This window comes from Ailuropoda melanoleuca, chromosome 2, assembly GCF_002007445.2.
Source record: "Ailuropoda melanoleuca isolate Jingjing chromosome 2, ASM200744v2, whole genome shotgun sequence".
NCBI lineage: Eukaryota > Metazoa > Chordata > Mammalia > Carnivora > Ursidae > Ailuropoda > Ailuropoda melanoleuca.
The window spans coordinates 138149913-138177164 of NC_048219.1; the positions used below are offsets into that span (position 1 = coordinate 138149913).

At 41.3% G+C, this 27252-nt stretch overlaps 1 protein-coding gene and 1 non-coding gene across 2 annotated transcripts in view; both read right to left on the reverse strand.

Moving 5' to 3' along the window:
* The window catches only part of LRP2 (LDL receptor related protein 2), a 193680-nt gene that overhangs the window by 26273 nt on the left and 140155 nt on the right, over positions 1-27252 (reverse strand). Inside the window, 15 exon segments of the mRNA XM_034642228.1 lie at positions 3548-3676; positions 8155-8277; positions 9898-10035; positions 10892-11008; positions 11695-11811; positions 13521-13640; positions 14645-14767; positions 15445-15690; positions 16385-16581; positions 18974-19151; positions 21390-21613; positions 22889-23059; positions 23582-23734; positions 24293-24809; positions 25853-26148. Of these exon segments, the coding sequence (XP_034498119.1) occupies positions 3548-3676; positions 8155-8277; positions 9898-10035; positions 10892-11008; positions 11695-11811; positions 13521-13640; positions 14645-14767; positions 15445-15690; positions 16385-16581; positions 18974-19151; positions 21390-21613; positions 22889-23059; positions 23582-23734; positions 24293-24809; positions 25853-26148 (2849 nt within the window).
* Positions 12524-12710, reverse strand: LOC117801296. Its single transcript, XR_004623811.1, has one exon. It is a non-coding gene; the product is annotated as a U2 spliceosomal RNA (small nuclear RNA).

Consider the following 27252-nt stretch of genomic DNA (forward strand, 5'->3'; position numbering starts at 1 on the left):
TTAATACTAAGAAATTATTTTTGCACATTTATGTGCAAAAAAAGACAATCAAAGTACACCAAACTTAAGATTAGTTTTCTTTTACTTATGGGATTCAAGTGATTTTTACTTTTGATTGTTAATATATTTTCTGGATTTTACAGCTTTCACAATACAAAGAAAAAATTCAACAAAAATTCAACAAAATTCAAAATTCATTTTTATAGGGTTCACATGAATGACTCTTGTTATCCCTGCTGTTCTGGGGTCGACATATTCCAGGGCAAACTTTTAACAGCTCAGACTCCATCCTCACATTTCATTGTTCATCACTGGCCTGAGTTCTTATCTCTGCCAATATCTGTCAAAGCCATCTGGCTTTCATTTTTGCTATTATTGTTAAGTTTGCTTCTTTTATCCTGAGTCTCCATCTACCCTCAAACCTAGGTCTTACAAGGAAGCTGACAAAGATGAACATACCTAGTCAGGGATAACGGACGGCGTGGGAAAGGTGGTGGGAAAGGTGGTGGTTATCTCCATAAAGGACTTAAGCTTTATCTGCATTTCAAATGAAATGTCTCTTGGTCACAGGCTTCTGAATATTTTAGCCAAAGAGACTGTAGTATCTACTGGCTCAATTCTTCCAAAGCAAAATAGATTTATATCTATTTGTCTCCTACAGTAGGAAATGAGGGTCCCTTAAGGGTATGATAACTATTTAAGTATACATGGTTCCGATAGACTGAAAACACTGAGTTTCAGAAAAGAAAAGTAATCACAAAATAAAGCACAATAGCGTTCAATGGAATGCTGCCCTTGGAGTTCAAACTTCAAAGCTATATACACGAAAACTTTAGTTTAGCTCTTAAGAACTACACACTGCTGGGTGCCTGGGTGGCTCAGTCGTTAAGCATCTGCCTTCGGCTCAGGTCATGATCCCAGCATTCTGGGATCGAGCCCCACATCGGGCTCCCTGCTCGGCAGGAAGCCTGCTTCTCCCTCTCCCACTCCCCCTGCTTGTGTTCCCTCTCTCACTGCCTCTCTCTCTGTCAAATAAATAAATAAAATCTTAAAAAAAAAAAAAAAGAACTACACATTGCTAAATAAGTCTATTCAGATTTTTTATTTCTTCCAGAGTCAGTTTCACTGTTTTGTCTTTCTAAGAATTTGGCCATTTCACCTAAGTGGTCTAATTTGTTGACATAAAGTTTCTCATATTACTCCCTTATTATCTTTAAAATTTCTATAAGGTTGGTAGTGATGTCTCCTCTACAATGTTAATAAATGTGACCCATTTTTATTAATTTGGATAGCCTTAAGCCAGTCATATAACTTCTTTGGGTCTCATGTGTATAATTACACTCTATAATCTCCTCCCAGCTCTAAAATCTGTAACATGACTAAAGGTCCCAGGAGTTAAACATTTCTGGACCAAATGCTCCCCTGAGTGAGTTATACTCTGATGAAGCAAGAGTCCTTCAGACAAGAGCAGAAACCATAAAACATTATAAGATCCTTCCTCAAATATGAGGAATTTACAGCGTCTTTCGATAACAATCACCATCTTAATCCACAAACAACAGATATATCCAAACATATGACACTCTAAAAATATTAATGCCTTTCCTTTCCTGACTTTAAAATACTTTTTAAAAAGCAAACATATGCCCTGAACACCTCAGAGATCCTGTTAAAATAAATAGGAGAAGGGGAAGAGACAGGGAGAAGACAAGAAAGGCAAGTGGATTAGTAGCACCCAAGAACTGGTATTTTAAATAAGAATTCTATAATAATAATAATAATAATAATAATAATAATAATAATAAATCCACAAACCGAAATAAATAAGAACTCCATGTCTCAAATTATTGATCCACAGCAGTAAGACTGATTCACTATTCACTCAATATCGAAAAAGAAAGAAATGCTCCTCCTGTACTTAAATTAGTATCTATGCTACTTATTTTCTTTAAATAAACCCTGCTTTTAATCAAATGTCATCTGAATTAAAAGTACTGTAGTCAACTGTAAGCTTTTAAAATGGCAACTAAAAGAGAAACTAAGGTTTAACCCAAGCCCAACTAGAAAATACTCCAAACTCCTGGAACCGTTCACTTATCAGTCTCAGCCCCAGACTCAAATCTAACACCCAGTTTTGCAAATCCTGTCATGTTCATGCTTTTTAAAATATTTAATCAAGTCACACTGTTATGTCAAAAATTCCAAGCCCCCCTAGGAAAGTGTGTGAAATAAAGGGCAAATCAATGCATTTATGACCAATTATTTACTCTCCTTTCTAATTCACACAGGAGAAAAGTTGCCAGGAAATCCTTGGGGTGTCTCAGGAGAAAAGGAATCAAAGCCCAAGAAGTTGAAAATGTGTGGTGCTAACTAAGATGACTAAGTCATGGGCTCCTAGAGTCCGAAGAACTTTTTTTCCTATGAAGAAACTGAGGCCTGGAAAGGTCAGCTGATGCTCAAAGGGGCACAGCTAGTGGCTGAGGAAACTAGAGGCCAGCTCTCCTTGTCTGGAGTCACAGGACTATTCAAATTCTGCCTCTGCCACTCTGTATGACCTCAAGCAACTTCCTTAAGCTGAGATTTATTATACAGATAGACATAGTAATAGCAACCCAATGGGGTTTGCCTGGGTGACAAATTATATAATGTATGTGCAAGGATTTCATAAGAACTCTAAAGGACTGAAAAGGTGTGAATTATTAAGATGCCATTCCAACATTTCCATAACAATATTGAACTAGAACCACCCCCTGATTATGTTCATCATCCTTTTCCTACACAAGGACCTCCCTCTACTTTAAAAATAAAAATAAACGTTCCTTCTGAGGTCCCCTGTGACATCCCCATCTTTATCAACTCCCCTTAGAAGCTTTTCCCCTACGTGCCAAAGGATACTGCATTTGGCTTAAGGGGAAAAATATGCAGACTAATCAACAACAGACACAGCATTAAGGTGCTGGGAGGCACCTAGTTAACTGGGAGGAGGTGCTCTGGAGTTAGGTAGGTAAGAGTCCAAATCTTCACTCAGCCTCTTGATGGCAAAAAGACATGCAGTTTTTTCACACCTGTAAGCCAGTTTCCTCATTAAAAAATATTTGAGGGGCGCCTGGGTGGCACAGTTGGTTAAGCGTCCAACTCTTGGTTTCGGCTCAGGTCATGATCTCAGGATAATAAGATGGAGCCCCACGTCGGGCTCTACACTCAGCACGGAGTCTGCTTGGGTTTCTCTCGCCCTCTTCCAATGCCCCTCCCCACCCCCATTCCCTCTAATAAATAAATAAATCTTTTTTAAAAATTGAGAGAGAGAATACTACCCAGCTCATAGGACTGTTACAAGGATAAGACGAGATAATCCATGTAGCGCTTAGCACAATGTCTGGTATAGGGTAAATGCTCAATAACAGGTAGCTATAGGCTTGACTGCAGTTCAGAGCACAAAATAAACTGAAGAGAAATATGTGGTTACCATCTACTTTATGTGACTGCATGCTTTCACTAGGTAAACCTGAGTTACTACAATGAAATACAATAATAAATATTTACTTACTGCAACCCGTTTCGTCAAAATGGTCACCACAGTCATCGACATCATCACATACAAGATGCTGTGAAATGCAATGTCCATTGCTACACTTAAATTCATTTTCTGTACAAGGTCTAGAGGTCGAAGCTAAACCTGTAATTTAAGAACAGAAGTTAAAGTCAAAACTTTCTCTTCTGCACAACAAGATGCTTCCCTCTGTGGCGGATAGTTATTGCTCACCAAAAAAGCCTGTGCTTCCCTACATTTCCCAGTCTCTGTTGCAGTTACGTTGGGACCATGTGACTAGTTCTGGCCGACGGGCTATGAGTAGGAAGTGATATGTGTCACTTCTGCACTGAAGCAATTAAAGCTCATGTATCTCCCTGCTTTGGCGACCTTGGAAGCAACCTGTTTCAGGGGGCCCAGCTGCACGGCGGAGGGGCTGGGCAACCTGCACTGGCCTTTACTTGGGTGAGAAGTAAGTCTTCATTAGGTACCACCGCTGAGTTTGAAATGTGTTGGGTGCGGAGGTAGTATGAGTTACTCTGAATAGTAGATATGCAAGGTACTTCCGTAACAAAGCCTAAATTATGGGGCACTGCCTTCACAGTCAGGGGGCAAGCAATGAGGAAAGGGAGATTGGAGACAGGAAAGATGGAGACCCATATTATGCAAAGGCAAAGCCTTTGGTGAAAGTGTCACTGGAGAAAAACTGGAAGGCAGACCACCTGCTTACTGAACCTGTCAATCTAGGGAAAGAGGTGAGAAAACAGAACGTTAGTGTGCATTGCTTGCCATTACCCGAGTTTGGCAAGGGAGTACAAGTCAGAGAAAGTTTCAGGCAACAGCTGGTTGATTTATAAGCAGAATGAAATAAAAGAAAGTCCAGAAATTTGATGTGTGGGAGAAGCTCATTGCATTCAGATCCCAAACAGTAAGATTCTGAAATGTAGAAAGCTTTGAGACACAAATAACCAGGAAAACCTCTGAGCTGGATGAAATGACTACCCATCAATTTTTCTAGATGGCCCGATGATCAGTTGAGACAAAGGTGCATGAGGAAAACAAGCACAGAAATAAAGCAGATTCAAAAACCGTGTCTCAAAAGAAACACTATGTGAGGTTCTTGACCTTTAGAACTGACTGAAATCAAATGGATAAAAAGTCTGCTCATTTTCAAGAGAAACATATGACCAAATAAACCAAAATACTGTGACTAAGACTCGAAGAAAGCCTTGGGCCCCCAACCTCCTACAAGCAGGGAGTGGCTAAAAGCCGTGCAGCTCCTAAAAAGGGCTTATTCTCCTGTCCCCTCTTCAGCTGAAGAGGAAAAAAGATGAGGAAACTGTCCCAGAGGGTGGAGTCAGAGACAAGGAGGGGCAATGGACACAGACACTCCCCCCGGAATGGAGCCATGACCTTCAGTGAATCTCCTCCACTCCCCACCTTATGCATAAGGTAACCATAGAGTTTACTCTCCACCTCGTTTGCTTTTGAGGGTAGAAGGGCACTGTTAATAATTCCACCAGGGCAACAGACATAAATCAGGCCTGTCCTGCACCAACATGTATCACCCGAGCCCACCGGTGCTCCAGAACGGCTCCAGACTGGTGAATGCAACCGTCTCTCATTCTTTCTTGCCCAGTGGGAATCTTTATTTCTATTATGCTTCCCCTGATCCACCACTATCTGTTGGGGGCAGAGGGGCATAAATAAAACTTGTTTATTAGTTTATATTCCTTCAAACCAAGAGGAACCAGATCTGCAACTGACAGGACTGCAGCCTATCATCCGGAACTCCTGGATTTCAGTGACTGAATGGGACTATGAGTCATGTCCCTTGGAGACAGGTTCGGGGTGTTCAACACACGGGAAGGAAAGTGTAAACGGATTTTTAGTGACACAAGGGTAAATTGTGGTAGAAACCACTGGTATTCATTAAACATCCATGCATTTTCCTGCAGTTAGATTGCGCCTTGTGACCAGTTCCAACCAAAGGACCACAAGCACAAGCAGGATCACTTCCAGGCCCAGGAAATTAAGAACCCGTGTGCTTCCTTTATTGCTCTCTTCTCCTGCCTCAGCAACCCTGAAGACTATGTGTTGCAGGCAGCATACTTATAGGACAGAAGAGAACGGCCTGACCGTCACCAAATTTTAAATCAACCTCCGCTACTGGGGCACCTGGGTGTCACAGACAGTTGGGGATCCAAATCTTGGTTTCAGCTCAGGTCATGACCTCAGGGTTGTGGGATCTAGCCCTGCATTGAGCTCTGTGCTGAGTGAAGAGTCTGCTGGGGTTTCTCTCTCCCTTTGCCCCTTTCTGCCTCATGCTCTCTCTCAAAAAAATAAATCTTAAAAAAAAAAAATTCAACCTCTGCTACTTTAAGCCATCGAAATGCTGCAGTTTGTCTACTGTGATGGCAAGCAGTGATTCCTTTGACTAACATCCTATTCTTTGGGAAGAGTTAGTTTACTGCCCCTTTTATCCACTCGCAGATTTGACCACATGCTACAATTGTCTTACTCCATAAACTGAGGGCTTCAGAGGGGAGGGAGGTGGGGGAATAGGATAGGCTGGTGAAGGGTAGTAAGGAGGACACGTATTGCATGGTGCACTGGGTGTTATACGCAACTAATGAATCATGGATCTCTACATCAAAAACCAGGGATGTACTGTATGGTGACTAACATAATATAATAAAAAAATATCATTATTAAAAAAAAAAGAAAGGGAAAAATAAAGAAGAAAGAAAGGTCAGGAAAAAAAAACATCCAGTGGAAAAAAAAACAGTCTCTTCAATAAACGGTGCTGGGAAAATGGGACAGTTGTATGCAAAAGAATGAAACTTGGCTACTCTCTCACACCATACACAAAGATAAACTCCAAATGGATGAAAGACCTCAATGTGAGACAGGAAACCATCAATCATAAAGGAGAATATAGGCTGTAACCTCTTCGACATTGGCCACAGCAACTTCTTTCATGAGACACTCCAGAGGCAAGAGAAACAAAAGAAAAAATGAACTTGTGGGACTTCATCAAGATAAAAAGTTTCTGCACAGCAAATGAAACAGTCATCAAAACAAAAAGGCAACCCAAAGAATGGGAGAAGATATTTGCAAATGAAACTACAGATAAAAGGCTGGTATCCAAGATCTATAAAGAACTTCTCAAAACTCAGTACACGAGAAACAAATAAGGAAGGAACGATTACATGGATGGGACTGGAGGATACTATGTTAAGTGAAATAAGTCAAGCAGCGAAAGACAATTATCACATGGTTTCACTCATTTGTGAAACATAAGGAATAGCAGGGAGATCGGTAGGAGAAGGAAGGGAAGAATGAAGGGGGGGTAAACAGAAGGGGGAATGAACCATGAGAGACTATGGACTCTGGGAAACAAACTGAGGGTTTCAGAAGGGAGGCAGGTGGGAGATTGTGATAGGCCGGTGATGGGTAGTAAGGAGGGCACGTATTGGAGCGCTGGGTGTCATACACAAACGATGAATCACGGAACACTACATCAAAAACTAATCATGTATCGTATGGTGACTAACATGGCATAATAAAAAATGAAAAAAAAATAAAAATAAATGTCAATAGCAGTAAGGGAAATGGAAAGAGAAGGGGAGAAGGAGAAATCTGCTCAAAATTTGTAAAATGTCTTATTTCTTGGTTTTCATTCTTTTGTGCCATGCCTCAAATAAACATAGGAACAATGTTACAACCGTAGGTTCACCTCTGCCAAAAAAACCCACAAAAAACCATGAAACAATTACAAGCCCGGGCACTGTCATAGTGTCTTAGTTCTCTCCGACCCCCAGTACTCCCAGTCTGAGAGCTGGCAGTGAGCTTTCTAAGGCCACATCAATACAACGGATGGAAAACAGAAAAATGAGCCATTTATCTAAATTTTCCCAAAGAATATCATTTTAGGAAAAAAAAGTAATTGGAGTCAGGGGAAATCATTTTTCTCGCTGACTTTTCTCTAGGTAAATTACCCCAAATACTAATCAACTCTCCCCTTCAATGGATAGATTTTAAAACATCCTCACAAGGAGAAAGCACAGATTTTTTTCCAATATCTAAAACATTCAATGTCACCAACTTCGATCTTAAAATAATCCATTATTTTTCTCTACTGGGAAATGAATTTCCATTTTAAAGATGCATGTAAGACCAGCTCTGTTCACACTGGTGCTGCCTTTTTGAATGTGATCATTTCAGCTGAGCATTCGTAAGTTCACACGCCTAGATTAACAATTAGTAACTCAAGGCTCAAGAGTGACCAAACCTCACTTTTGGAAATAAATAAACCATGAATTTGTGAAGCGTGAGTCAACTAGCAGTTAGTGTTTGTTCTCATGTTCTCGGAAAAAGCTCATTAAATATTTAAACAAAGACTAAAAAGTTACAGGACTTGCTCCAATGAGATGGGCATAAGCAGGGAAGGAGCGCATAAGACGAGCATGTGTGTTTATATGTCTGTCAACAATTGTCAATGGAGATCTGCAGTCATAGGTCCAGCCCTCTGCAGAAGAAACTGAAATCCCAGAGGGACATTTTGCAAACTGCAGACAACTTGGGGCCCTTAGTTTTCCCTCTTCTTTTTCACTTTTACTTACAATGCTCCTCTTTCTCGTCACTTCCATCTCCACAGTCGTCCACATGGTTGCATAGCTCATGCTTATAAATACAGCGATTGTTGTCACATCGGAAACGGTACGGTGACTCACAGGGAACATCCACTGAAAGGAAAGATGGAAAAACAAAAGTACAAGTTGAGAGTAGAACGTAAACATCAATATCTAAATTCCCCCGTGCCAGCACCAGGCTTGCCCCACTCATCCACTCCTCTGCTCATCCAATGAGCCAATCGACACATACGTCCTGAGTCTCTAGCACACACCAAGTCTGTCAGTGTGCTAGGAGCCAGATACAATGCAAACAAGAAAGACACAGTCCTTGTCCTCACAGAACTTTCATGCCAACAGGGAAACAGACTCTGCCAATTAACCGCTCAAATACAACTGTGAGAAGAGCTACAAACCGGACCTGCTATGATGGCATCTACTGGGGAGACCTGATGTAGATCTGGGGAAGGAGGGATCAGAAGAGGCTGGGGATCATGGAACACTACATCAAAAACTAATGATGTACTGTATGGTGACTAACATAACATAATAAAAAATTAAAAAAAAAAAAAAGTAGAGGCTGGGGAATGTTCGGAGTCAGGAAGGAGCATAGCAGGTGTTTGGACCTGAATCAAAGTCCCTGTAGCCAGAGCAAGGAATGAGGGGGACAATGACAAGCTATGAGGCTGGAGAGGCTGGCAGGACCATATACATGAACTCTTATCTTAACAGTAAGGAGGCCACCGTTTGTCTCTCTGACTGCAGTTGTCACTGACCCTCCAGAGCATGAAATTTCACCCCATGACAGACTTTCCTTCCTGAATTCCCTCACCTCTTACATTTAAAGTTGCTATTTCACAATCAAACGCTGACTCATTTTGCTGTCCAGAGTTAGACTTCTAGCTGATGCTTACGCGCCTGTGAGGAGCCCAAAGGTAGAACCCAGGTCCCTTACTTGGTTGGTAAAGGGGCATGGCCCTCTGTGCAGGTGCCAGAGATTGGAAAACTCAACACACGTGTGTGTTCTTCTTCTACATGGAAGGCTCTGGCTGTTGATTTTCCTTCTGCCTCACTACACCACACACAGGAGCAAAACGAGAAACTTGTAATAAGGTCGGTTAGGGGTAAAAAAGTCAGATCCAAGAGCTGATTCTTAGAAGTATTGTTAACAGAACTATTGCAGGAATTCTTTGCTATGAAAGACATGCAACATTATAAAACAGTCCAGGTTACTTTTTAATGTGGCTGTGTCTCCGCCTCTCCACTTTTTAATGGGGCTGTGGGGACTTTATCTCAAAGAAGGAGCACCTTCCTAAAGACTTCTTTGAAAGTTACACATGCTTAAGGTGTTTTTCAAGGTCCATCAAGCTAAAATCGAAACAAAACATGGTCAGTTCCTAACAAGAAAAGAAGTGGCAAGAAAAATGTGGAGCTGTCACTGTGAAACTATAATGTGCCCTAACTAAAGTTCTCTGAAGGGAAGAAAATACTGACATGGCATTTTTGTCAAATCCTTGGGCTAAAAATGAACGGGGATGAATGTGTGCCTAACAATCCCATGTTCTGAAGAGCGAACTGGGAAAGAAGACCAAATAAAATCACAATGATGCCACTCATGCATCCATTCAAACATTGTCCAACTGGCCTCCGGCATCACATGCTCCACGGAAAAGCCGCTGAGATTCTGCCAGACGACACCATTCCCATACCCGCCCTTCATCTCCCTCTTCTTACAGCACAGGTGAAGTTCTTCATCAGAACCATCGCCACAGTCATCATCCCCATCACATTTCCAAGATGACCTGACACACACGTGATTTTTACATTCGAACATAGTAGCCGAGCAATATGCACCATTGGGGAAGCGAGTGGCTGTTGGTGGAGAGAAGGCATATTCAAATTATTAGAAAAAGATACTGGTTTTGAAAAGGTAGCCTGAGATTCGTCCTTTAGCTCTTTTCACTATAGCCTACTCTTCCTTATTCAGGATGCACTGTTGCCTTCCACTGCATGAAATTATGATGGAATACCTCTTAGCGACCACTGTACAATCCCAGTTTTCAAAGACACGAGTCATTCTGTAGATGGCACTGGACTTTCTCTTTATAGACGAGGGCAACTCTTCAGCTGTGTCAGCACTGGCCTTACCCATCATCCATTTATACAGTTTCTTTGAAACCAGGTTTTAATATGTGGCAACCACATCACTAATAATACCCATCATGGATAATCAACAACAGGTAATATTTATTCAGTGATTCACAGAGACTAAAATACGAATGATCATACCGACCTTCATTTTTAAGCTTTTTGTATGCCATCATGCAATTTAGAAAAATGTTAATGCTGTAAATTCAGTATGTTCTAATACCCAATCCAAGTTCTTTATACCCATCTATTCATGCTCAAATATTCTTATTTGCCTGAGGGCTTTTTCCAAGTAATGATTTGTATCATAGGCAATAATATGGAAGTATTTTTGTTAGCACAGATATTTAGTATATTCTCTATTTAAAATATTGTTACTGAAATGTACTTGAATGACTACTAGGAACTATTTGGATATGGTAACTCAGACCCCAAGTGAACTGATAATTACCAATGAATGCCAAACTGAAAATCCCTATAGCCTTTTCATGTAAGAAGTGGTGGCTGATGGAGAGGCGGGGTCTAAAAGGCCATATGCATACATTTCAGACGAACAGTGCCGCAGGGCCCGGACACTTACGACAAGCGGCTTCATCAGAGGCATCCAGACAGTCAGCGATTCCATCACATGTCAAGTGTTCAGGCACACAGTGTCCACTCTGACACTGAAAATATCCAGGTTGACACGTCTTCATCTCTGAAGAGAAAAGACTGTCACTGCAGTAGGGCCTTGTCGTCCTCAGACCCATGGAACAGAGTAAGTATTTCATCACGTTCCTATCCACACCTTGTGACTGGCTCACCGCAAACGCACAGCTGTGGTTATGTATGAATAAACTCTCCAAAAATAGGCTTTCCCCATTCAACGTATCTATCTCTCCCCTAATACATAATCTCCAGCATTTTCTCAGAAATCTGAATTCCCAGGCCCAACCCTTCATGAGTAAAGAGCTATAAAAATCAGCTGGGGTTTATGATCCCTATTCTAATGCCCTGACCTTACACAAGACAGCTACAGAAATATATCCCGCAGGGCCACTTTCTGGGCAACAGTAGGAAAAATGAATGCTTTTGTTGTTGTTGCATATAAGGACAATACAGGTTCAAGTCTGCTCCTAGGAAATATTAGTTAAAATGAGATTTTCAAAACTCTCTTGTCACTATCCCCTATTATGACTGACTTACTGCTGTAAGTTAAGAATAAAGCATAGAAAATACAGAGCAGAAGGTACTGTGTTATGCTAAAGCTTATATACTGCATAAATTACACAAAAATTGTTTTACTCTAAAAAAACCGTACAAATTCTCACTTGAAGTCCCTTCTTCTGTCAAATACACTGACTATACCCCATGGTAAGCCTTTAAAAGAGCTCTGACAGTTACCGCAGTCCCGCTCATCTGAGTTGTCGCCACAGTCGTTGGTATGGTCACAGACCCATCGAGAGGGAATGCAGCTGTGATCGTCACATCGAAACTCACTTTCTGAGCACTCCCGGGGGACTGCAAAGGAAAGCCACCCAGCCATCAGTGGGAATGAGGAATCACACACAGAAGACAGACTTGTGAGTTGGCCTGAGTACCCTCAGCGTGCCCGGCACTCCTGTGTCCCGAGTCCTAGCCATCTGCTTGGGCAGGCAGACCGTCTGTCCTCCGAAACTAGACCTTCTACCTCAATTTTATGAATTTTATGAAAGAAAGGCCTTTATTAAGAGTTTTCTCCAGGGGCGCCTGGGTGGCACAGCGGTTGAGCGTCTGCCTTCGGCTCAGGGCGTGATCCCGGCGTTGTGGGATCGAGCCCCACATCAGACTCCTCTGCTGTGAGCCTGCTTCTTCCTCTCCCACTCCCCCTGCTTGTGTTCCCTCTCTCGCTGGCTGTCTCTCTGTCACATAAATAAATAAAATATTAAAAAAAAAAAGAGTTTTCTCCAAAGGTTATTTAATCTTAATTGTTGATTTCATGATAGTCTAGATAACCTCCTATAGGATTAAACATGAACTTTCTCAAATTTAAAATTCCATTGGATCACACTTTTGCGTTAAGTTTTAGCCAACCAATATTTGCAGATGCATCCTAATTCTCTCAATTGCCTATGGAAAATGGCAATCACTTCTTGCTTCCAAAAAGTGACTAAAGCTGGAATGTATTCCGTATTACAGGGCACCTGGCTGGCTCAGTTGGTAGAGTATGGGACTCTTCCCTGCACACCCCCCCCGCCGATGCACCGTTCCTGGAAGTACTACAATACCAGGTCGATGCGTGGAGTGGACGGAGCAAGCTCCTATTCCATCTCTTATTTCTAAAAATCCATTTAACATATTGTCCTCAGAGGACATATCAGATTTTAAACTGATAAGAACAGATACTATACATGATCTTAGTCAAAAGGCTGAGAAGCGATGAGCACACGACTCTTGATCTTGGGGTTGTGAGTTCAAGCCTCACACTGGGTGTGGAGCCTACTTTAAAAAAAAAAAAGATTGTATTCCATATTAATCTATCTGAAATTGACATATACATGAATCAATGACATATGTTCAGGGCAGGGTCTCATTAAAGTTGTTTTCAAAATATATACAGTTATTCAAGACTATCTAGTTTGATGTGATCCCAACCTTTGGTTTCTTTTCCTTGACCTCCCTGTCCAATTCCTTGTAGTCAGCACCTTCACTGAGAGAGAGGAACTAAAACCTGACCTGTCATTTAACCATTAGCCCTCATAAAATAGTCAGTTATTCCGGGGGAAGGTGGGGAGGATGACAATCCTAAGTACAATATCTTTCCTCCACTATTAAGACCATTTTGGGGCAAGCACTTAAGAAGCAAGGTCGCTGGGTTAACACCTTTCCTTCCTGAACTTCTCTTGGTCCTGATTTCTTTCTTTCTATTCTTTATCTTATTATTGTCCTCTATTACAAGTGGCCTCATATTCTTTTTAGGAAAAAAGTTAGATATAAACAAATTCAACAAACCAAACATATACTTGGGTAAACATCCTTCTCCCAAAACTTCGTAATAAACATCTTAAAGGGAGATGCTTCTGTCTTTAGTCAAAGAAAAAGTGGAAATGTACCAGTCAGCAGAATGCAAGAGATCGGGTAATTGTCATCCTACGCACTGAGGATGAATGGCATAGACAACTGATTTATGGACAAAGAACACAAGCACAGCTCTGGTGGCACTTAAAGATGGCAGAATCCTGAACACTCACCGCAGTTTTCCTCATCTGAGTGATCTCCACAGTCATTGTGCCCGTCACACTTCCAGCGAAGAGGGATGCAGTGGTGATTATTACAGCGAAATTCCCCGGAAGGTTTGCATGTCCTCTCCTCTACAAAGCACAGTCATTGCAAAGACTTCAGAAGCTGGAGAAATGCCAAGGTAGCACTGGCTTTCTTGTGAGACAATTTGAGAATTATGCTACCATAGTCTCAAAGCTCCCAGAGAGAGGAATGCCAGCAGCATTCACCAACAATATTCCCTCTTTTGGCTAACCTGAACCTATCCTACTTAAACTTTAAACAGCTTTAAACTAGATTCATTCTTTTTTATAGAAACTGCTCAAAAAATGAATTGGCATCTGGCTCCTAGTTTGCAAGAAAGACCTGGAAAGGAAGATTAAGTGACGCCAACAGCAAATAGAACATTTCCATCCCATTGCCTTTAGTTGATTAAATTCAGTGCTATTAAATTCAGTGTTAAAATAACCCATTATCTTCCTTACTCTCTTCCAACTGAACCTAACACATGCACTCACAGACATTCGTCGGGTTTCAAGTTAAAGTATATGGTAATCTTGTCAGAGTCTATTAATTCATTCGGCCTTTTGTCCCTAGGTTCTTTCCATGTTGCCAAAGTGACTTACAGCTTTCTAATAGATGATATGGACAAAGAGACATTTAGAATATGAAAATCTCCAAATAAGAAATATTCTGATTTTGAATTATTCTTTTTAGAGATAGATATCAAATCTTTTCTCTGCCCCCTTCCATCAAATTTTAGTCAATCTATAAAATTAGACAATTTAAACTTGTCAAGTGTGAATAATGATTCTATATTTAGGAGAAATTATGTAAGTTCCTAGTATCTTAATAACATCTTCCCCAATTACAGCATCGTTTGGGATGGGATTTCATTTAAGATGATATGAATTAAACTCCCCCAGTTAGCTAAATGCTAACGAAAAGTAACATGTTACTAGAAAAATCACTAGATGATGCTTTTTCAGAGGTAAACGGAGGAACAAGGACATGGGAAAGGCATTCTCATCTCCCAAAGGGCACCTTACACTTCTCTGTTCTTGCCCCTCCCCCACTCCCTTGTCGCCCCTCCTACCACAGCCTTGCTCATCGCTGTTGTCCCTGCAGTCATCAACACCATTGCACACAGCCCACTGTGGGATGCAGCGGTAGTTCGTTCTACAGCTGAATTCTGTATGGTTGTCGCACCGATGGCTCACTGCAGAGAGAGGAAAGAGCAAAGTCAGAACTAAATTCTCAGTCCAAAAGACACGTCATATGAAGGACGTGGTGCTTAGGAGTAACAATTACCAACTGGATTGATTCTGCCAGCATGTGTCTGTTTCAGGTGTGATCTATTTACCAAGAGCGGAAAGCATCTTCAGTCTCCTCCCTAGCTCAGTATCATTCATTTGTGTTACAGAACTACAGGGGGCGAGGGAGGGGAAGGACTGGGCTCGAAGCAAAAAATACCCGGGTGTCAGCGCTCTACTACTAAACAGAAATGTGACACACTTCTTAAGGTGAGCCTCAGTTTCCTCACCTGGAAAATGGAAATTGGTAACACGTACATTCCCTATCGCACGGTGTTTCCTTGAGGCTCAAATGGGAAAGTGCTAGACATACACAAATATAAGTTCTTGTGATCATACTTGGGAGCGTTAGATATCCAGGGTATGGAGAGGAGGAATCAGCCCCTTTCGGAACAGGGTCTGGTTCGACCTGCAGACCACACAGCTATACTTTGCTTTGTAGTGCCAGAGTTAGCAGGGAGAGCCCAGAGTGAGGCGGCCTTGGGGCTGAAGCAGGGGCCTCCCTGTCCTGTCTCACGCCACACAGGTTCTCCTGTTTCCTGCTCCTGCTCACGAATGCCCCCCACCCCCCACAGGAACTCACGGCATTCGGGCATGGGCTCATCCGAGTGGTCTCCACAGTCATTGTCCACATCACACTTCCACTCCTGAGGGATGCAGTGGTTATTGGCACACTTGAAATAGCCCGGCTGGCACATCCTGCTGGCACAGTTGTAAACGTCTTCGTCTGAGTTGTCCCCGCAGTCGTTCTCCGAGTCACACCGCCAGGCTTCAGGGATGCAACGTTTGTTGGCACACTGCCATTCATTGGACTCGCAGCGGTGATGCTCTGCAAGCAGGGGCATTGGGTCGTGAGGTGTTAGGGACAGCAGCTCCTGATTTACACTGTTGGATCTTGGAGAGCCTGATCGTAATTTCTTTTTAGAGGACTTCCGTCCTAATGCACTTATTATCGGCCAGTACAATGACATGGTCAGTTATTCTCTTGACTATTACTGTCTCCTAAATTCTTAAATATCTTTGTCTTGCATGTGGAATTTGGGCTTAAAGACTGAGTCACTGATGGCCTAGTAAGTTCACCTTCTCCCGTCCCTGTTCTCCTAATGGACAATCTTTCTCAAACTTTGTGTTTACTGCTGTTGTTAATGTATTGTTTTCAGTTTGGAGGGTTTTTTCCTTGGGTTTTTGAAAATGAAAACACAAATAAATATTGAGAGCCCTTAAAATGAGTGGGAAACCCTCCTTTTGCCCTCAGGGTTAGCTCTCAAGGAGGATTCTGTGCATAGCACGTGGTAGCGAACCCCCGATACAGACCACACACCATCGACCTCGACCATTCACCTTGTAGAGACCTTCGTTTATCTTAAGAACGTTATAAAAATAAAGGATGGGCTCTTGATTTTTCCCCTAGGACTCTGGACCGGTTTTGGGGTTATGACATGCAGAAAATCCCCACAGAATCATGACTGTCCACAATCTACTACAGAAGCGGGCCAAAGACGGTATAACGCCATCGAACACACCACAAAGAATGTGGTCCTCGTCAGAGCCATCGGGGCAATCCTGGTGAGCATTGCACAGGAAGTGTGAGCTGGTGCAGTTGCCATCCTTGCACTGGAACTGGCCTAACCGGCAGTAGCGCTGTGGGCAAAGGACCGGTTCGTCAGAGCCATCTGAGCAGTCTCTCTGCCCATCGCATTTCCACCAGATGGGAATACACCTGCACAGAGAAAATCCAGCACTTCTCTTAGCAAAGCATGAGGTGGTAGAGGCTACCTGGAGAGAAGACGTCAAAACTGAACTCCCCGTAATAACACGCATGGGATCCTTTACTGTGGCGTATTTTTGGAGAAAACAGAACTAGACGAGATGGACCAGGTGGGTTAAGACCCAAATTCATGCTGAAAAAATGCTTTGACCTAACGATTAAATTCCTGCCACAGAAAACAGTGGAGTGTGTGTTTAGGGTTACAGTTCTGGTAATAGGAACTGGTTGGGAGTATATGCTGGTGTGACAGACAGGTGGGTATTGGTTGCGAAGGTAGAGGGCGCTTACATTTATTGACAGCCTAGGGCTAGATTCTTAATCTAAGATATTTTATTTAATCATCAAAATAGTCTGCCTTTGGATCTTAAATGCTATGGTTTGCATTAATGTCTCCTCCTGACTTCACTCTCTGACTCAGTCATCAATGGTCTATGGCCACGGTTAGGGAAATAATCTGTGGCCATGTTTTGTAACAGATACAAATAATCGAAAGTGGATTTAAATGTGTAATCCTGGATCCTCTGGCATAGTAACTAAGAAGCTAGGCCACTATATGAGTGGGAAAGACAGAGAAATTCTACCACTTTTTTTTTCCTTTTTCTTTTTTCCAAGTTTTTATTTAAATTCTACTAAGTTAACATATAGTTTTAATATAGGTTTCAGGAGAAGAATTTAGTGATTCATCACTTACATATAACACTCAGTGCTCAGCACAAGTGCCCTCCTTAAATCCCCATTATCCATTTAGCCCATCCCCCTCCCACCATTCCTCCAGCAACTCTCAGTTTTTTTTCTCTACAGTCAAGGGTCTTTTTTTAAATTCAATTAATTAACATACAGTGTGTTACTAGTTTCAGAGGTTGAGTTCAGTGACGCATCAGTCTTATATAACACCCAGTGCTCATTACATCATGTGCCCTCCTTAATGTCCATCACCCAGGTACCTCATTCCCTACTCTCCACCCCTCCAGCAACCCTCAGTTTGTTTCCTGTGATTAAGGGTCTCTTATGGTTTGTCTCCCTCTCTGATTTTGTCTTGCTTTATTTTTCCCTCCCTTCCCCTATGATCCTCTGCTTTGCTTTTTAAATGGTTTGCTTCTGTTTCTTTTTTTTTCCCTTCCCCTATGTTCATCTGTTTTGTTTCTTAACTTCCATATATGAGTGAAATCATATGGTATTTGTTCTCCTCTGACTTATTTTGCTTAGCATAGTACAGTCTAGTTCTATCCACACCAATGCAAATGTCAACATTTCATTCTTGTGAGAATGAATTTCATTCTTGGCTGAGTAATATTCTATTATATATATCCCACATCTTCTTTATCCTTTCATCAATTGATGGACATCTGGACTCTTTCCATAATTTGACTATTGTTAATAAGGCTGCTATAAACATCAGGGTGCAATGTGTCCCTTCAAATCAGTACTTTTGTATCTTTTGGGTAAATACCTAGCAGTGTAATTGCTGGGTCATAGGGTAGTTCTAGTTTTAACTTTCTGAGGAACCTACATAATGTTTTCCAGAGAAGCTGCACCAGTTTGTATTCCCACCAACAGTGTGAGAGAGTTCCCCTTTCTCCACATCCTCACCAACATCTGTTATTTCCTGTGTTGTTAATTTTAGCCATTCTGACAGGTGAGGTAGCATCTCATCATGGTTTTGTTTTGTTTTTTAAATTCTGAGCCCTGTGGACACAAGTCTTTTTTTTAAATTATAATAATATTTTTTATTATATTATGTTAGTCACCATACAGTACATCCCTGGTTTTTGATGTAAAGTTCGATGATTCATTAGTTGCATATAACACCCAGTGCATCATCATGGTTTTGGATTGAATTTCCCTGATGATGAGTGATGTTGGGCATCTTTTCATGTCTATTGGCCATTTGGATGCTTTCTTTAGAAAAATGTCTATTCATGTCTTCTGCCTATTTCTTAACTGGATTATTTGTTTTTTGGATGTTGAGTTTTGTAAGTTTATAGATTTTGGATACTGACCCCTTATCAGAGAATTCTACCACTCTTGAGGGCTATTTTTCAGGGTACACATATACAGTCTTGGCCCTGACACCTAGGACAATCTATTAGAAATAAAAAACACATAGTTTCTAGCTCCTACAGAGAAATACTTACACACATTTTGGTTAACAAATTGCTTCTATTCATGGAAGAAATTATCTGAGATTGGAGACTGAGAGTCTTGGTGCATTCCAAATGAACCGCATTAATTACCCAAAATCTTAATTCATTAGGAAACTCCCATCCCCTGGACCCTCAAAGTTCAGTGTGTATCCATCCAGGGGGATGGCGAGGCAGTGGGGTGAGGGAAGAGAGAGCCTTACTTTTCACTGTTGGCACACAGGAATTGGGTGCTGGAGCACCTGGGTAGGCACACTTTCGTGGCACCCAAACGGAGGGTTTGGAAGTCATCTGGACATTCACAGGTGAATCCATTTCCTCCTGCTCTGATGAGGCAGAGATGAGAACAGCCACCATTGTTGGTACCACAGGGATTGTTCACTAGTAAAAGAAGGAAAATATATGTTAATTCACTTAGAATATCAAGCACAGGTGAACTGATTGCCCACCTCATCAAACTAGTCACCTCTCAGTAAGAAAAATCATATCCAAGTTTCATGCTTTTTCCAAAAATTCGTAAGTAGGACAGATGGTAGAACTGTAAGCAATGCTATGCTTTGAGAAAACTGACCTACCTGCTACCAGAAGTGAGGCATACCCACTGGTGTTTTGGGCTAGAAAAGATGTGTTTCTCAAAGCCTTCGGAGAGCAAGTGGGAAAGTTAGCTTACATTCATGTGCCCAGAACGTAAAAGTTTTCATTTCCAGCAGGTGCTATATTCTCTCATTCTAAGAATACAGGCAACAGAAGTATGGCCAAGAATGAGATGGACAGGTAAACTGTGTGGCATCTTTACTAATATTCTGGGTCACCATTTGGAGGTGACGATTAATTTGAACTTTTTTATAGATAGATAGATAGATATAGAGATATATACACATATATATGGGTCTATATATTTTTTAATTAAGCACTTATTTGAAAGGACACTACGCCCAACATGGGGCTCAAACTCATGACCCTGAGATCAAGACTAGCATGTTCTACCAACTGAACCAACAAGGTGCCCCTAATTTGAACTTTTGCTAAAATAGTATCGAGAATATTAATTTCCAGGAGGAAAAAAAAAACCCTGAATATTTTTATTTTGCCAATTCTCACTTTTCCTTGCTTCCAAGTTTATCAGGTTTTAACAAAACACCACAACAAAGCAGGCCCACAAAATCCATTCTATTCCCAAAGTAAATTCCAGACCTTTGCTAGATTATCTATAAATCATGAAATGGCTTTAACTACATAATGAGGAATGTAAGTTCGCAAGGAAAAAAAAAACATAATGAGACACTGTGTGTGCTCTTAACATTATTACCTTCTGGATGACAAGTGTAACATATGTTTAACACACAAAATGTCATATGCAAATAGAAATTTAATAAATTATGTTTTATAATTATTATAATTTTCTTTTAAACATATCTTTTTAATCAATCATTTTAATAGGTTGACCTTGGTATTAGGGAATGACTGTTAATCTCTTGTGTTATAATTTATTGTGGTTACATAGGAAATGTCCTTATTTTTCAAAGGTGTTATTTTACATATTTACAGGTGAAATGTCATGATATTTTTAACCCATTTTATATTTTTTTAAATTTTTTATTTAAATTCAATTTAATTAACATATAGCGTATTATTAGTTTCAGAGATAGAATTTAGTGATTTATCAGTTGTATATAACATCAGTGCTCATTACATCAAATGCCCTCCTTAATGCCCATCACTCCATTACCCCATCCGCTCACCTCCCCTCCAGCAACCTTCAGTTTGTTTCCTTGAGTTTGGTGTCTCTTTTGGTTTGTCTCCCTCTCTAATTTCATCTTATTATTTTTCCATCCCTTCCCCTTTGTTCATCTGTATCTTAAATTCCACATGAGTGAAATCATGATACTTGTCTTTCTCTGACTTATTTTGCTTAGCATAATATCCTCCAGTTCTATCATTGAAAATGGCACAGTTTCATTCTTTTTGATGGCTGAGTAACATTCTATCGTATGGAAATACCACATTTTCTTTATCCATTCATCTGTCAATGGATATCTGGGCTCTTTCCATAATTTAACTATTGTTGATAAGGCTGCTGTAAACATCAGGGTGCAATGTGCCCCTTTGAATCACTCTGTTTTTATCCTTTGGATGAATACCTCGTAGCGTAATTGCTGGGTCACAGGGTAGTTCTAGTTTTAACTTTTTGAGGAACCTCCATCCTGTTTTCCACGGTGGCTGCACCAGCTTGCATTCCCACCAACACTGTAAGAAGGTTCCCCTTTCTCCACGTTCTAGCCAACACTAGTTATTTCTAGAGTTTTTTATTTTGGCCACTCTGACTGATGTAACCCACTTTAAAATACTTCAGTCTTCCCACCAAATACTTCAGCTCAGTAAACGTGGAAACATAACAAGTGTTCATTCTTATCAAAACAAAAACCCAGACTGATCTTTAAGAATAAATCAGGTGTTATGGGGGAAAAAAGTTATGAGCAGGTTTTCCCATATGTTTTTTAGAAAACATTAACAAGTAACACCATTCTCTTTATAAATCATTATGTTTATTCTTAAAGAAATAAGAATGGCATGCAGAGAACCTAAAGCAACCGGGCCAAAACTGAATCACATACTCACCAATTGGTTGCCTGTATGGATGATACACATGGATGTCATATGGTTTATGTGTTGTGTTCACCAGCACAACCCTATCTGATCCATCATATTTGTTTCCCTTTTCAACTGTCCTTGTATTCCAATCCGTCCAATAGATAGTGTCTTCAAAAATGGTAATAGCAAAGGGGTGAGGCAGCGTCCTGTCATATACTGTGTGCCGATGGTGGCCCTCCAAATCAGAGTACCTGGGGTAGAAGGAAGAGTCACTCAATCAAACCAACTCCTTTCTTCCAATGACTTTAAGGATGCATGCACTGACAAATCAGTTAATAAAATTCTACCTTCTAGGGGTAACTAAAGTCCAGATCCTCCCCCAAACTCCTAGACTCTAATTAAAACAAAAACTAAACTTAAACATATTTTGACTGAACAAAAGATGTAAACATTAAAAAAGCCATGCTTTAAAAATAGGCATAGACACCGGAGTTCAACAATCTCTAATTCCTAATCACAGCTTCTTTCCTGCAGATGCAGCTGGTTTCACTCTTATAGGCTTATAACCTCTCCCATTAATGTTCTCCATTCAACATCCCTGGGATGCCATTTTTGTTTCCTAAGTCACTGGAAGAAGTTAGAGGATAGCAATATAAAGCTGGAATTTTGCCTTTTCATGAACATTTCTGGGGAGATGCTGTTCTTAGGAAATACGTGGATTCTCGGTGTCACCTGCGAGGAATATACTAACTCAGATGCAGTATAGGCCTGCAGGCTTCACTCTGCTTCCCCTGGCAGCACACTTATTATTAATCATGCCCTAGACACTACTGATTAATACTTTTCCAGACAAATAAAATTCCAGAGGAGGTTTTCTGATTTCAAGGCATCACAGAGCATCCACGGCCAGATTTCCTGTCCTTCCAATTCCAGTGTTTCACTCATTACTATGAGTCTAAAATACTGATATTTTAATATTTTACAACTTTAGAGTAGATCCTAAAACTCAAACAGGAGGGGGAGTGAGCCAACAGCTAAGAAATCTGATGTCAGCCATACAATTTTAAAAATACTCTCCAAAATATGACAATTTATGGTAACTTACAGAAACCATAGGAAAACTTCAAGGCCTTCTTGGCCAATGTTATAGGTCAATTTTATCTCAATTTTAGAAACAAAAGTTTAAAAGGGGGATAAGGAAATTAAGATGAGTTGAGGACTAAGCTGTCTACAATAGGAGAGAGATTACTACCTCCATTTTCTAGATGATAAAAATAAAAAGAAGTGAAAGCACCAGGACAAAGACCTGATGAATCTGGCTTCAACGTTCACACTCTTCCTACTGTACCATAACCACAGAGCTCAGCGAATTGCCTATAGGCAGTTTTAGTTAGAAATGACTTCAGAGTGACTTCTGACACACAGGCCAGCTAGAAGCTACCTGGGAATAACACACTAGCAACACAGGCCCTAGTGTCTGGAATAAACAGTTGCTTGGTTTACTTTATCCTTTTCTATGTACATACTCAATGTAACCCAGGTGGGCATCTGCCCAGTAGAGTAGATCATTGGTGTAATCAATGGTGATGCCATTGGGCCACTCTATCTTGGTAGAGATAATTACAGACTTATTCGTTCCGTCCATGCCTACTCTCCCAATGTATGCTCGGTGAGCCCAGTCTGCCCAGTAGACATGCCTATTGGAGAAAACATAACGGGTCAGTCCATGAGGCCAAAAGAAGTCAGCAGCCAAAAGACATAGCTCTTCTCCCATTAGAGAAACAGAATTTATATTCTACAGAGTCTCTCAGGAAGGAAAAAAAACTAACAGAAAATAATCTAAAAAGGGATGAGGTATAGGAAATGCTCAAGAATGAACATGATTAACCGGAGATTTCAGTGGATTTGACATGGAGACTCCAGGAAAGGTGGGTTTTGTTTTGTTTTTTTTAACCATAATTTTCTCTGCCTGCAGCCAAAATAGGTGACTTGAAAAGTGAAATGGTGTGTCATGGCAAAGAAAACAGAACAGCTGATGAATATCATTTGAGTACGCCATGCTTCTACCCATTATAACTAAACCATTTACCAGTTAGGAAAAGCAGAAGACAAATCCCAGCAAGATATTGGCCTTGAGATAACTATGTGAACAGCCTTTTTGGTGACAGAGGCAGAATATGGGCATGAGAGAAGAGCCCAAGATTACAGGGAGACAATACCCATATTGCGGGTGAAGGGCAATTCCTCTGGGATGATCAAAGCAGAAGGTATAGTTGTCATCCACACAGTGCTCGGCCAACTTGCGGCGGTATCGACCATCAAGGTCAGAGACAGAGAGGCAATTCAGGTAGGCATCCACCCAATAGAGCTTCCTGAAATGGAGAGCCAGGAGTTACTAATACAGACGTTTTTGTTTGTGAAACAGTATATAGTTAGCCACCGAATTTCCTGTCTAAGCCACGGTGGAATCACAAAGACAGCTATTAGAAGGCACTCCCCCCGCCCCCCCGCAAGAAAACAGGCCTAGGGGGAAACAGGAAATTGACTTTCCTGCAAAGGGGCAAGAGAAGATTCAAGAGTGAGCTACAATTCCCACTTTAAAGGGGTTGTCACATAGGGAATTCTGGGGCCACACCTCACACAAGGATTCTGGCTTAACTTGCTTAATGCGCACAAGCATCCTTCCCAGGCAATGTAAAGGCTTAGAGGAGCAGGGATGTGGAAGGGAGATCAATCAGTGTCATGAACCACAGTTTAAATGGTATAGCCAAGGAAACAGACTTGTCTAAGTGAATTATTGAGAACGCACAAAGGAACTCTGAATTATGGCCACAAACTTAGATTCAATTCTCTATTAAGATAAAAACATGGTTATAATATTTTTTTTAAACCATTTTAACTTTTAGATAAGCTCCTCTGTGTTTTCTTACCTGGCCACCCAGTCTACAGCCAGGCTTTCTGCAGCTGGTAGTTTGTAGTTTATGACTGTCTCCCTGTTTGTCTTATTGAGAAACATTCTCTCAATGACTTTATTCTCTGTATCAATCCAATACAATCTCTTTTCTACTCGGTCAAAATCCAGTGCCACAGCATTGCCTAGTCCTTGCAAAATGAGGGAGTAAAAATGGCCATCTGTGGTGAGATTTCTCAGATAGTAACGGTTGCTAAAAATGAGATAGGGGTCGATGTTACTGTTTTGCCGGCAGCTCTTTCCATCTGGTTCTCGGATGTAGCCTGGGGCACACTTACAGATGTAGGAGCCCATTACATTCTCACACTTCTGACTACAGACAAAGGGCGTCTCCTTGCATTCATCAATATCATCACAACTCCGTTTGTCAGACATAAGCTTGTAACCAGGACGACAAGAACAATAGAAACTGGTGAGGGTGTCGGTGCAGTTTTGGTCACAGCCACTGAGCCGAGGGTCATTGCACTCGTTAACGCCTAGAAGTAAAAGACAGGTATTAGAGAAGCTAAAATAGACCCCCCCTAGTGGTTCAAAGTTAAGCTTCCCACTGGGCAGCCCAACTCTTAATGAATCATGCTAAAAGAAGACAGACATAAAGGGTTTCCTAAAGGCCACAGATATTCAAAAGTCCCTATTTTTCAAATTCCTTCCCAACTTAATCCTTCACCGGTGGTTTTAACGACTAATATAACAAACAAGCTTATGTTTGACTTCTAATCCTATACCCACCAATCTCCTTGTAACCAATAATTTAAAAAGTAACATGGCAGGGGAGAGAAGAAAAAAGAGCAAAAGAGAAGAGCCTGGCCAGTGGTGTGCTGGTAAAACAGATCTCAGGGGTGGGGGTATGCTGTGATTCGTAGACCTTCCATTTCTGCAGTGTGACTCCCATAGCATAGCCAATTTCAGGTTACCAGGGTGACCTCACTGGACACGGGGCTGGGAAGAGATGCATACATCTGGCTCTCACAAGACAGGGTGAGCTGCCCAGCAGTCCACTGGGTGTCCTTCTGGATGGTCCTATGACACATGGGCATGCTCACCCAGAAACTATCCACACAGGGAAGAGAACATGTTCCTATTAAGCCTATATTTTATAAATGCTCAACTGCTTTACCCATGGAGGTTGGAGGAGAGGGAGTTTAAAACACTCCCCTTCAATCACCTGAAGATGAAAATGAACAGGCAAAGGAATCCTAGCAGAGAGAGAGCTCAGACAAGTCATTTCAAGGGTTCAAAGTGTTTGCCCTGTTTAACAGTGGCGTTAGCTACTACTGGTAAGAATTTGCTCATCTTCTTTTTTCTGTAATGACTGCCTAACTGAAGAATTAGCCTAAAAATGTTTGTGTATGAACCTTATATATTAAGAAACATTTGCCTTTTGATAGACAAGCAATAATAATTTTCTGGTAATATTCTATCAGAGGAGAGACTGGAAAGTTCCAGTGAGTCACAAAGGGGGGAGAATCCACATTCATTCTCCCTGTTTTCCTTTTCCCAAATCTTCTGTTATACTCACCACATCCTTTCTCATCACTGTTGTCTAAACAGTCATTTAGGCGGTTGCAGACTTCCCCCATATTGATGCAGTTCCCATTGTCACACCTGAACTGATGAGGGGGGCACGTGGTCTCTGGAGTGTGGCACAGGTGCTCCAGCTCATCAGACCCATCTCTACAGTCGTTTTCCCCATCACACATGTACTGCTTATAAATGCACAGCCCATTCTGACAGGTAAACTGGTTCTCGCTGCAGGGGGGGTAGGAGCAGTCCCTCTCATCACTGTAGTCCCCACAGTCATTGCGCCGGTCACACCTGTGTAATGAGAGCCAGTACCACTCTTGGAGAGGCTGACAAGTCTCAACTATCACCCATCTGCGGCATTGCCTTCTCCTCTGTCCACCTGAATGTCAGGCCGACCATTTCAGTATCAAGATCACCCACGTCCTTAGTTCCCTCTCTCCCAGAATCGCTATCCACCCTGCCAATTTCCAGCTCTAGACAAATCTAATATTTAGCATTCCATACAATTTCCCCAGGTGCTGGTTACTGCATTAGAAATGTTGATCTAGAGGTATGAAAAATAATTGCATTCATTTTTTAGCAGTTGACAAATCAATTAAATTACAAATTTACAGTTTTGGTGTTCATCAGATCTATTCATCAGACAATGAGATAACTTATGGGCACAGGCAATATCCTGGGCAGCCAGATGATAGAAGTGCCCATACCCAAGTGAACATATATTATACATGATAAGATCACTATGTGTCCTCCAAGAACACATATCTTTCATTGGAGTCACATTTGCATTGTCCTGTTCCTTCCATCTTTAATCATGATACCCTGCCAACTACCATGAGATGTGAGTAGTCATGGTGCTGGGAAAGAGAGAAAACTAGTAGAATAGCATAGGCTGTTGGCAAAGGAGCCAGGCATTTCCTAGTCCTATTTGGGGACCTAACATTCCCAGGCATCACAAGGACAATATAGTTCCCTGAAATTCTGTAAATCAGCCTGCTCTTTCTGCTATACATTATTCCAAAATCCCCTGAAATATATGATTACTGAAGGGGCTCCTGCTGACAGTAACAAAACATAAGCATAAAGGAATCATGGAATGTACAATTAAAGACTTAAGTATAAAGGAATCTTGGATAAGGACTGGCAAAGCTAATGTTTGGCAACTCATAAAAGGATTTACCATGGCGGGCACAGGTGCTGGAGGCACAGAATTGAAAGATGTCAAGGGACCAAAGCTGAATGTTGGTCAAGTTTACAACTGATCTATGGTCAGGTCACTAATCAGCAATGCCATCCACAAACCTAGGGCGCTGGCAAAGTGACTTATAACAAAATGTGTGCATGTAACTCTAAAGAAAGTTGTGATCAGAGCAAGCTGGTTCAGCCCCAATTGGT